Raw genomic sequence first — 11,885 nt, 5'->3', positions numbered from 1 at the left:
TGCAGCCTCTGGTCCACAGGGAGCTTCCTACAGCTAGACAAATGCTCCCTTCAATTAGTGACGTCCTGCAAAGATGAAGTGCAGCTATTATAGTGTTATAAAACATTTGAACATTTTTTGTCTAAAAAGCATCCCTATTTGAAACATTAACCCTCCTTCCTGGTGAGTGTGTGTACTTCTGTTTCTTTTATCTTGGAGCTTTTTATGGGCTTTCTTAAGTGCACAATCCGACACACCTTAGTTCAGGCCATTGCACTTATACAAGTTAAACATATAGAAATCAGTTATGTGTAATTCATTACCAGAAACTACACGTATACGTTTCAAGCTCATGCACTTCAAAAAGATGAAGTGGCATTAAAATGAATCTTATTTAATAACATAATAAAATTGGAGATCCAAGTTTGTCAATTTAATGCAATTCAATTTCCATAGACTTTGGTGCTTGAGACTGCTCTCTGTCCCTTTAAAACTATTATTATTATATTGATAAGTTGGTGGACGTTGAGCCTTGAACCTCACTCACTGCTCCACAAAAGCCTCGCCCCTTCTGGTTGGACTAAATAGTCAGTTCTGTCTTTTCTGAGTATTTTCAAACAAAATGAAACCCAGCTTTTTGTCTTTTCACCTAAATTGTTTTTTGTGAAAATGGCTGCCGAAAAACAAGAGGAGCGACAAGGGTTTGACCTGGACAAGGATCGGTTCTGCTGTTCGGTATGTCTGGACCTGCTGAAAGAGCCGGTCGCCATCCCCTGTGGACACAGTTACTGCAGACGCTGCATCGAGGACTGCTGGGACCAGGAGGACAAGAAGGGACGGTACAGCTGTCCTCAGTGCAGGGACACGTTCAGCCCGAGGCCGGTTCTGAAGAAGAACACCATGCTGGCTGAGGTGAGGGCAGAGTTATGCGACAGGAAACACGCTACAAAGCTTTTGTCTATATACGTTGTATTGGTACTAGTGGTGGTAATAGAGACAATTCTGAGGTATTTATCAAGGTTTTGTCATTTCAAGAGCAAAATATGAATGTTTGGATCCTTCTTGAGCAATGAAAAAGTGATGTGTCACATCTGGGAATCAGGGCCAACTTTAAAGTTGATTGTGACATTTTAACATCGGGAGGTAGGATACTACTCGGATAAAAGAGAACCTCTTTTTACAAATGGATTTTGGTGCAAGAAAATAAAAATATCCTCACATTTTTGTATCCTTTTAATAATCGAAGACCTGCTGCAGGTCTTTAGTGGCTAGTTATCTGGGTCAATGGCAATATCTTTCCGCCCATAGCGTATATGGTTTACAATATCTCAACATTATTACTCAATTCGAAATGTTGCATTGCTGCAGTATTTTCAGTTTTAAGGGTTTCTCAGTCATCAGGGACTGACATTCCCAACCCCAACAGGTGGTGGAGAAGCTGAAGAGGAGCGGCCCCCAGCAGCCCTCTGCCCCTCTGGCCCGTGCCGGCCCACACGACGTGGCCTGTGACTTCTGCAGCGGCGCCGGACCCAACAAAGCCGCCATGTCGTGCCTGACGTGCATGGCGTCCTACTGCCCGGCTCACCTGGAGCCTCACCGCCGCGTCCCTGTGTTGAAGAAGCACGAGCTGGTCTCCGTCACCATCCCGTTGCGGGAAAAGATGTGCGAGAAGCACAACAAGCTGGTGGAGGTCTACTGTCGGACGGACAGGGAGTGCATCTGCCACCTGTGCGTTATTGATGAGCACAAGGGCCACAAAACGTTGTCTGTTTCACGACAGAAAGCTGAGACGGAGGTAGACCGAAGGTCGATTTGTTGTCACATTTACTCATTCGTCCACTTCAAAGTCCAGTCCCAAAGGGAATGCAGCCATAAAACACCCTCATTAAGTCGTTTAATGGCCTCTGTTGAGCCTGTGACTTGGAACGCTCACATGAATTAATAATCACGCCTTCTTTCCTCGCAGCAGCGACTGCTTTCCAGTCGAAAGGAAGTGCAGGCGAGGGTGAAGCAGAGAGAGGCGGAGCTGCAGAGACTGAGCAGAGCTGAGCACGACGTCACGGTTTGATCAATAGATGATTTATTCTGAAACGTCACAGAGACTGATGCGGCGACATCAAATAGGAGGATATCTTGTGGATATGTTTAAAAGTCATCATTGCTTTTACGAGCCTTTGAAGGGTTATAGTTGAGTGTTTTCTTCTTTTTATTAAAATAAATTCTGAATTTGGGTTCCTGGAACAGAGAATTCAGGCAGTATGTTGGACCCAAGGCTGATCTTTCCACATCAATTAGCCTTTTTGGACCCGCGGAGGTCAATGGTCAACATCAGTATGGAGACGGTGCCCTTTGAACTAAATATTTTCTTGTTTTGTTACATCTTTAAAAGTAAAACAACTGTGAACTGACTGTGTTTAACAGGTGCAAGCCAAGGCCGCGATGGAGGACTGCGACCGGATCTTCGCGGAGATGATCACCTCCGCACAGAGGAGACGTGGGAAGGTGAAGCAGCTGATCGGAGATCAGCAGAAGAAGGTCGTCGCTCAGGCGGAAGAGCTGCGGCTCCAGCTCCAGGAGGACGTCAGCAAGCTGAGGGGCCGAGACGCTGAACTGGGTCGCCTGCTGCATGTCGACGATCACGTCCATTTTATTCAGGTACCGGGACTCTTTTCACTGGTGTTTGAATATTATTTGTTAGTGACATACCTGCCGGATTGAATAAACAGATAAACAACCAATTACTCTGATTTTCCGAATGTGCATTTATATTTTCATCAAATGCTTGAAGGTTTTTCCGTCCCCTCAGAGTTTCCAGTCTCTTTCTACGCTGTGTGACTCCCCGAACTTCTCCTTTGACGCTGCCGCTCCTCTGCGCTCCTTCGGAGATGTGACCGAGTGCGTGTCGGAGCTGAGATGTAAGTCGGAGACCGTACTGAAGGACACATGGCCCAGGATCCCGGCCACAGGTAACGCATGGAAATATACATGAATTCAAACTCGAGTAATGGCCCCTGTTTAAAACTGACTTCCTTTCACAGTCTCTTATGTTGACTTCTCACTACCGCCAGCACCCACGAGCAGAGAGGGCTTATTGAGCTGTAAGAACATCAGGTCCTTTTAAAAAAATGTTTTGAATAAAACAATCCTTGGCGGATGCATACGTACTAACTCGGGTTTCCCCGGCAGATCGCCGTCCCCTCACACTGGACGGCAACACCAACTACCCCTACCTCCACCTCATAAGCGACAACCTCAGGGTGAGGCCTTCGCCCAGCGCCTACGCCGCCCACCCGGACCGGTTCGCCAGGTGGCCCCAGGTGCTGTGCAGGGAGGCCCTGTCGAAGCGGTGCTACTGGGAGGTGGAGTGGCACGCTCGCACTCTGTCGGCGGCGGTGGCGTACAAAGACGTGAGCCGCTCGGCGGACGGGTCTCGGTTCTCGGACGGGACGACAAGTCGTGGAGCCTGGAGTGTGGAACGGAGAAGCTGCTGTTCCGTCACAATGACGTGGAGACGAGGCTTCCGGGGTCTTGCTCCAAAAGGGTCGGGGTGTTTCTGGATTATGAAGCCGGCTCACTGTGTTTTTATCAGGTGCCGGAGCCGGTCGTGCTGCTCCACAAAGTCCACACCACGTTCACCCGGCCTCTCTATGCGGGGCTCGGGCTGGACTACGAATGGTACGACGTCGGCGTGTTCGCACAGCTGGTCAAGTTATGGTAGTGAAAGCGTGTGATGTCAGGCTGTTGTTTTTTTGGTCCTGCAGCAACGATTATCTTTGCTGGAAAAGTTGTTTCCCCTACAAATGAAAGTGAAGAATATTTGGCATTTTTATGGTCAAAATGATTCATTGATTCTAAATGAAATTGTATTGATCATTGCAATAGATTTATTTGCATTTAGCTGACAGTCCTCTGTGGAGTCTCTCCAGAGTCTGCATTGGTTTTCTGATTTCGGGGTTGGTTGTTTTGTGGGAATGTGCGGTGTCAAAAATCGCAAAGAAATCCAAAAGTTAACTACTGTGATTCTTTTCACAGTAGTATACTGTGAACCATTTTACAGTCACTTGTCACTAGCTGCCAGTTATTAACTTTAAGTTTCTTTGAATAAATGGCCTCACCCAGGAGTTGGGTGTGTTTGTGTGTCTGGTGCACCTGTCTTTATTATTTAGGTTCTATGGTTGGTTGGAGCTGGAGATAATCACCAAATTGGAGACATTTTAGTCTTGGAACATTATTTAGTTAAAAATCACCTTCTTGTTTTGTGTTGGAAATAACACAAAATCACATTTGTATTTTTTCACAGGATACTACCAAGACAGTTCAATCAGAAGGGACTCATTCATGAACTCCATCCTCCTCCTTGCTGTAAAATTAACTGACTGTGGCTTCATTAATATGTTGTCATGAACACAGTCAGTCACGCTAATCCGACAAGGACGTGTTAAAGTTACAGCATACAATGACAATGATTAGAACAGAAGTGTGTTTTGTGGCGATTGGCTCGGCGGGTTGCCACGGGGGGGGGCGAAAATGGACTCACCCTTTGAGCTGACTCTCCACGGGTGGAATTCCTTTGAGCATTTTGACAGGCTGCCAGGGCAGAGACAGGCCAGGTGAGACACACCTTTCCCTCTTACTACTCTACGTGTTAGAGCAAGCATGAAAAATCAATCACAGAGACTCAGAGAGACACAGAGTGAGAGAGACTGAACGAGAGAGGTTTTGGGGGGGGGGACACAGGGAGAGGACGGGTTTAAAGTAAAAAGGTAGACAACCCACTGCTCTTGGTGTCTTCTGTCTTTCTGTCTGGATGAACAGTCAATGACTTGAGGTGAGTCCGTCTCAACTTCCTCTCTCTCATTCACAAGCCTGAGTTGTTTTTTGTCGGCAAAAACACAGCGGTGACAACAACCCACAAATCTCTGCACTTTAGTTAATTAGTTCTCTTTCTGAGGATTGAAAGGATTTTATCCTCGTGATTTGTTAATATATGAACAATCTGAGTGTTTGGTCTTCGTAGAGAGAAGAGGTGAGTCTCAGAAGGTATGTGCATGAGTCGTATAATGCACACAAACACGCCTTGTGAGTCACAAGGGAGATGTTGTCACACGGGGAGCTCTGTTTGTACACGTGATAACAAAAAGCAGAGGACGCGGCTCCTTGAATGTCCACATGGGAAGAAAACAAAAGGGACGAGCAAGGATCACCGACAGAAGGGACTTGATCGAACAATGACACCAAATCAAAAGCTTTCTTAGTTTGGAGCCATTGCACAACATGTCGCAGTTTCACCGGCTTTGATGCCGCTGTCAATGCGGTCTGACCGGCTTTCTGCAAACACTGGCACCTGGTTGCATCCGTTTGTCTCTGTCGCCCTCTTAAAGGTGGACAAAATGCTTTCATCTAAGGGTATTTCTTTTGAAAGTGCAAAAAAAAAATGATTACCTGTTTATAATCACAACAACAAGAAATGTATATATTCCAGGAAATATGTTTGAATATTTCAATATGGATAAAATGTCCACATATCATCTGGACGTAAAGTGAGTATAAGGAGCTTTAATTTTGTGTTAAATCCCTTCGGACGGAATCAGGAGTGTTTCATTTTATTGCAGCGGGGTCTTGCTCCTCTTTGTGGTTCTTCTGTTCCTTTCACCTTCAAACAGCTCCCGAGGGGATCAGCTCGTGCTGACCATCTCATCTGATTTCACAGTGAATTGAACCCGATGGCTCAGATGATTAGAATTACAGACAGATCTTTGTGCTGATAAAGGTCAGGCATGAGTATTCAGATGCGACGGTTTCTCCGCCATTCATAAGTTCCTCACAGTCACATTTAAAAAGTGTTGTTCAGTGTAAAATAATGCAGGAAACAAAAGCAAACACCCAATGTGCCAAATACGTTAAAGCTTATCTTTTTTCATTCAACAAAAAGCCCCGAAAATTAGTCTGAGGTAAGAAAGGAAGAGACAAGGATACCCCCCTCTGACCCGCCCTTTAATGTGGTTAACATGTGGGTCATAGGAGCAAGGAGAAAGCTCCAAGTGGTTTGTCAATATGCCATCATTCCATCTCTGCTATATTTGTACTATATTTGTAATACAACCTGGTTCGCCTTTGCTTACCAACTGCACGCTGATTTAATCTGTGATAATCTGTTTACTACTGCCGAGAACAAGAAAAGAATGTGGTTGTAAATAATTGGTGGGGTACACAAACTGACAGTGCACAGTTAGGGAGTTATGCTAAAGGGTGCCGTGCCCTTGGAATAATAGTCAAGATATGTCCAACAAGCGGCAACACGTTACATCTGAAACCCTTGAGTGAAATGAAATCGCTCTAGTCCCTGCATACAGTACGTTGCTTGGCAGGAGATCAAAACTACTCCTCTTATTAAAGATTTCTTTGCGCTCTCAGTTATTCCTAGATATATTTTAAAGTGCTGCTCGTTGATGAATCTCTTAAAGAATGAGATGAGTTATAGATTTATTGCTGTTGTTATTAACAAATCCCGTAGTACCAATGTACATGAAACCGCATTGTTTCACATTTAAGTGCTTTCCTTTTACAAATACCATCAAACTACACTGTAATTTACAGAAAGGTTTACTCAAACAGGAGTAAAAAGTTAGTGTGTTGAGGTTCTAGTTTGTTGTGCTAATCAGAATATTAAGCAGTACGATGGTCTTGATGGTGAAATGCATTGTGGGCGTTCATCCTGAGGAAACGTGTAGCTCAGTGATGGGTTATTAACGGTGGCGCTTCTATGGCCGAGAGGATTTAAGATACTGCAGACCCCGGATACACAGAGGATACTTGTTAGTAAGATCAGACCGTTGCTGTTTTTGGTGTTTTCGTGTGATTAAATGGGTCTGCGCTTACCTGCATTAGACACAAATGTGATGAAGTTGCAGTAACAGTAGTTTCGGTGCTCCTTATTGTGCTCCACTCGTGTTTGGTCTTGTCTTTACAGGAATTAAGAAGCCGTGTTAAAACCTGTTACACTTGCGCCGCTCTCCCACGCTTTATTCAAAAATATATAGCTCTGTATCAAACTGCGGATCGTGCTAGATAAAACATGGTGTCAGAAGTAAGAGTTTTTATTTCTCACAAAAGATCAAAAACTACTTTTCCGACACGTAGTTGACGTGTAAGAAATTTGATTAGGGGTGATTAATTTGGAAAAACCACCCTGGAAACACTATCGCACTTTGGGAAATGTTTTCACAAAGCATACTTTTGTCCCATCCCATCCCATTCTTTGTTAGCATTACTGCAATCTGTCAACCGCGACCAACAAGAGAAAAAACAAAATATATGTCCTGAGGTCAATTTCAAAAAACATTCACCGATAAGTCTCTTTTGCAGGTAACAAACATGGAACCGACTTCATTCTTGACCAACTCCTCCAATTCAACCAGTGAGAGCATTGTGAACCCCGGAAGTGGCACTTTGGGCGCCCTCATCCTGAGCCTCGTCTTCCTCCTGGGCTTCCCGGGCAACATCTTCATAATCTGGAGCGTCCTGGCGCGCGCCCGGAGGCATTCCGTCACTACCCTCCTCATCCTCCACCTGGCCATCGCCGACGGCTCCCTGATGGCCCTCACGCCGTTCTTCATCATCTACTTGGTCTTGAGGAACTGGTTGTTTGGGAACGTGATGTGCAAGCTCCTCTTCTACCTCTGTCTGCTCAACATGTACGCGTCCATCCAACTCATCATGCTCATGAGCATCTACCGACTGGTGGCGGTGGTGTGGCCGCAGCGCGTCAGCATCATCACCAGCCGCAAGACCGTTCTGCGCGCGCTAGCGGTGCTGTGGGTGCTGGTGATGGTCGCCTCGATACCCGCTATGGTGTTCAGAACCGTGAAGCAGGAGGACACCAGGCAGGTGTGCGAACCCTACCACAACAAAAGCAGCCACGTAAGTGAACTTAGACCTGATCGTTTTTGCCGTAAATGTGTAAATGCTCAGGATGAGGATCGACCAAAGTGTCTAAAAGAACCCGAATCCTAAACACTATCTTGACGTCTCCTTTTTGGGGGAGAAGGCCACTGTGTCACTCAATCGCCATTTCTTCTTGTTTTCCCTGCTCAGCTGATCCTCCAATACGTGCTAGAGCTCGTGTTGGGTTTTTTAATTCCATACGGGGTGATCATAGTCAGCTACATCTGCATCTTACGGAAGATCCGACAGACCAAGTTCCGCCGCCACATTCGTAGCGAGAAGCTCATCCTGGCGATCGTGTTGACCTTCTGCCTCTTTTGGTTGCCCTACCACGTCATCAACATGGTGCAAGTATGTCACACATCCTTGTTCGGGCCTTTAATTTTGTGTCCAGGTACAACAGCATCAACGGATAAAGTTATCAATTGATCGTTATTTGCATTGTCCTTAGGTCACATGGGCTCTCTGTCCAAAGGGTGCGGTGAAAGACATGTAAGTGATGACGCAAGAACCTGCGCGCCTCTTATTTATAAACGTTGAACACAAACCGAATATCTGTGTAACCATGCGTGTTAATGCATCACTTGCACTGCAAAATTTTGGAACATTTGTTTGCATGATTTGTGCGATGGACGTGATGATTGACACCACTCTTTGTCCTGCCCCACTCCCCCAACATAGGCTAAATTCAATATGGCACAATAGCCGGGCCGTCACCTCCGCCGTGGCCTTCATCAGCAGCTGTGCCAACCCGGTGCTCTACTTTTTCGCCGGAAAGTCGTACATCCGGCGAGAAGGGCTGGCGTTCATGGCCCGCTTGTTCGAGGGCACGGGGCTGGACTCGGCCACGAGGAAGAGCCGGCAGAACAGCCAGAACAGCCGCGACAAAGATGCGGATGCCGTCGTGCTGAAGGAAAAAGATGGAGACTCCACCAACTCAAACTCTAACTCCAAACCGCTGAGGAATGGCAAGTAGGGGACACAAGGTTCTGCGGAGCTCGTGTTGTTCCACTGGAGGTGAAACAAGGCCTTTAGATCGGACTCCAGTTAAAGAAATGTCATTGGTTCATTGTGCACAGCTGGTTTCCTGCCAATCAAGACAACATAGGTGGGAGGTCACCGGACGTACTGATCCTGGACCAGCTGCCACACTGGGGCACCCTAAGTTGGCTTCAAACAGAGATTTTCCTCGCTCTGCTCTGGACTATTTTCTACGGCGGAGTATTATTCAGGACCCAGGTGGTGCCTTATGAATATTTTTTTACCAATATTTTTTAATGGCATTATGTCAATGCAATGTATTATTTTGGTATTGAAAAAGGGAAAATTGTGAAACCTCTGGGATAATCTCAAATTGAAAGCTTGGGTTGGATGGAGGTGCTTGGCTCTGTTTTTAAAACATTTGCACTGATATGTCTGCTTTGCTTACATCTGTTGCTCTGCCACTTATAAAGTTGATATGCCGAACGTTTTTGGTGACGAACTGCCTTCCTTTGTCACGTTTCTGGCCAGCCGATGAGTGTATTGGAAGAATGAGAGCAGTGTAAGGGAATCAGAACAGTAAATCCAAACTGAATGTTGTCCTTGCAGGGGCTGTTGTACATCCTTTGCTCATTCACTACCTGACAGGAGAAAAAACCTCTTTGGGGAGAAATCCTTAAATGACGGCAATTAGCATCTGTCCACAGGTCTTAACATTAGATTGTGGCAGGATGTTAATGTGTTGCTATGCAACAGAGAAACAGCAATGGAAAGCTCACAACACACACACGTTTTTTTTGTTTTGAAGCATAAGCAGCATTACACTAATAATATACCTCACCTGACTGTCATATAGCTCAACATAAGGCCTCCCATTCATTTCAATACTTCAAAAATTAAACAACACTAGTAATCTGTGTCTAGTTTGTAAAACTGTCTGCCTATATCTCTCTTACATGACTAACGTCAGTAAACAGCTGCACGAGCCTTTGAAAAAAGGGATATTCGAGTTTTTTGTTTGTTTATTTTTTAGAACACGTCGGAGCAGTTGTAATGTTTAGCGCCGCTAATGTTGTGGTTAATTTATCACCAAACAACATCATTGACTGTATGTCTGATGCTGCAGCCATTTGGTGCTCATCACCTTAGATATATATGAAGGCTAGATGTCTTACGGCGGAGTATAGAACGTCTGCACATGGCGGCCATCTTGGTATAGGCAGGTGCTTGAGGAACATTAGGGGTCCAACTGTGCAAGTGCATGCTCACCTTCATTATTAATTACTGCATTCTTGCTCTTCCCAAAATAGCAGCATCATTGTCTGTGTGGCTGTGCATGATATCCACTTTTTCCTCTCCTTTTGCGTCACAGAAAGTCTGAGCCAATATGCTGTAGTTTGGGTTTTTGCTGTCAGCATTTTTCCAGGGAACCATTTCGTAGTATTTGGTGACCTCATTTGCAATGAAAAAAAACATGTGTTGCTTCCTGTTGTGACCGGGTTTCCCCTTACACCAACCCTCTTGCTCAATATATGCGCTGGTTTGAGTTAATGTCCACACCCTGTCACCAAAGCAGAGAGCAGAGCACGGGAGGGAACCAGCCGTGAAATAGATGGACACTGATAACCTTTTCGGAGTGAGGTTATTGTTTAAAAGAAGAGGAGATCAGCAGTGAGCAGTGGGAGGTCAGTGTGCCACTTCAATTCATCCAGATATGATGAAAGCGAAACATGCCTACTTTTAATCTGGAAAACAGAGAGTTTAAATCAAAGACATTTGAATTGCAGAAGTGCGATTTTTATCCCTGCATTTTTATGAAATGTAAAAAATAAATTATTTTATTATTTGCAGCTTTGTGGTTAGAGATTGTGCAGTTTTTAATGAAAGCTTAGAACTTAATAAATCGAATGCACTGCTTTGTCTTCCTTCTTGGACTTATTGGGCAAAAAGTGGCCAAAGAATTGCATAAAATACAAGAAGGTGAAAATAATAGGTCTTTCAGTCACACATAAAAAGGTGTAAGGTAGATAGGTCAAACTATTTATATTGATTATACAAGTTGGACAACTTTTGGTAAATGTACAAATGTATTTATGTGTGAATTGACGGTTAGGTTTATCAATGGAGGCAAAGTTTAGAACTTATAGTCATACAATTTTAAACCCTACTATCTACAAAGAGCCGTCTCATGACCTTCCATCTCATTTTGGAAACAGACGGGAAACAAAAAACATTGGGAAATATTTTTTAACCTGAATACAACACATCCTGTTTCCTGCCCGCTTTGTCAAAACCGTGACCTGACATTCATCAGACGCTCTCTCAATGCCGTCAAGCATCCCCTCCTCCAACCTGCCGCCCCCCCTCATCCATGTCCGTCAGCAGCCAGGTGGGCATCGCCATCCCGTCCCTGGCGCCCGCAACCGGCGTGATCAATTGTCATAATTTTAGAAAATAAATCAGAAAACTACCTGTAGGTCTGTCTAACACATTCTCTAATACCTATATATCTATTTTGTCACAGATGTGAAATCAGCACATCTGCTGACCCATTGACTTTCTTTCTGTGTTCCTTGCTCCTGCACCGAAGCAACCTGAGCAAAACGCTGCCAAACAACCTCACTTTGAGCTTTTGCATACCGTACCACTGGAACAGCGTGGCCCACTGGGTCTTCCAGTACCTGTTTGAGACCATCATGGGCTGCGTGGTGCCGTTCTCCCTCATCAACACCTGCTACTCCTCCGTCTTCTGCCGCCTGCAAAGTGCCAAGTTCCAGCGGAGAGCACAGGGCAGCCGCCTCATCCTGCTGATCATCGGTGCCTTTCCCCTGTTCTGGCTGCCCTACCACATTGTCAACAGCATAGAGGTGATGGAGGGTTAAAATAAAGGGATGCTCAAATGGCAAATGTGTTTTAAATATATAATTGTACGGTGTGGGTTGGTACGGCTCCGGACACAGGCACTGACACCAGGGTGGTGG

The 11,885-nt window shown here is 45.3% G+C and overlaps 2 protein-coding genes across 3 annotated transcripts; both read left to right on the top strand.

The window, feature by feature from the left end:
- The first annotated feature begins 551 nt into the window (after positions 1 to 551).
- LOC119222933 (E3 ubiquitin/ISG15 ligase TRIM25-like) lies at positions 552 to 4,079 on the top strand. Its single transcript, XM_037479954.2, is given in 8 exon segments — positions 552 to 891; positions 1,406 to 1,774; positions 1,946 to 2,041; positions 2,401 to 2,634; positions 2,786 to 2,945; positions 3,018 to 3,077; positions 3,166 to 3,422; positions 3,425 to 4,079. Coding segments are annotated over 8 exon segments (1,692 nt in total). The 5' UTR covers positions 552 to 648; the 3' UTR covers positions 3,698 to 4,079.
- A 587-nt stretch (positions 4,080 to 4,666) lies between these two features.
- On the top strand, positions 4,667 to 10,820 carry ltb4r2a (leukotriene B4 receptor 2a). Of its 2 annotated transcripts, none has more exons than XM_037480031.2 (5): positions 4,667 to 4,807; positions 7,345 to 7,899; positions 8,074 to 8,274; positions 8,375 to 8,415; positions 8,605 to 10,820. In XM_037480031.2, the coding sequence occupies exons 2-5, from the start codon at positions 7,354 to 7,356 to the stop codon at positions 8,897 to 8,899; spliced, it is 1,083 nt and encodes a 360-aa protein (XP_037335928.2). In that variant the 5' UTR covers positions 4,667 to 4,807; positions 7,345 to 7,353; the 3' UTR covers positions 8,900 to 10,820. The 2 variants fall into 2 exon arrangements, with proteins under 2 accessions (XP_037335928.2, XP_062416557.1); XM_062560573.1 differs by lacking the exon at positions 4,667 to 4,807 and adding an exon at positions 4,910 to 5,749.
- The last annotated feature ends 1,065 nt before the right edge of the window (positions 10,821 to 11,885 follow it).

Source organism: Pungitius pungitius, chromosome 1 (assembly GCF_949316345.1).
Source record: "Pungitius pungitius chromosome 1, fPunPun2.1, whole genome shotgun sequence".
In the NCBI taxonomy this organism is placed as follows: Eukaryota; Metazoa; Chordata; class Actinopteri; order Perciformes; family Gasterosteidae; genus Pungitius; species Pungitius pungitius.
The sequence above is the reverse complement of the archived record's forward strand: the minus strand, read 5'-3'. Positions and strand labels throughout refer to the sequence as shown.

Bases quoted from the DNA above. Each gene is read 5' to 3' on its own strand.
- ltb4r2a (XM_037480031.2), top strand. From the start codon at position 7,354: ATGGAACCGACTTCATTCTTGACCAACTCCTCCAATTCAACCAGTGAG. The intron at 7,900-8,073 runs GTAAGTGAACTT...TTCCCTGCTCAG, and splicing joins ACCACAACAAAAGCAGCCAC to CTGATCCTCCAATACGTGCT. The intron at 8,416-8,604 runs GTAAGTGATGAC...CCCCCAACATAG, and splicing joins AAGGGTGCGGTGAAAGACAT to GCTAAATTCAATATGGCACA.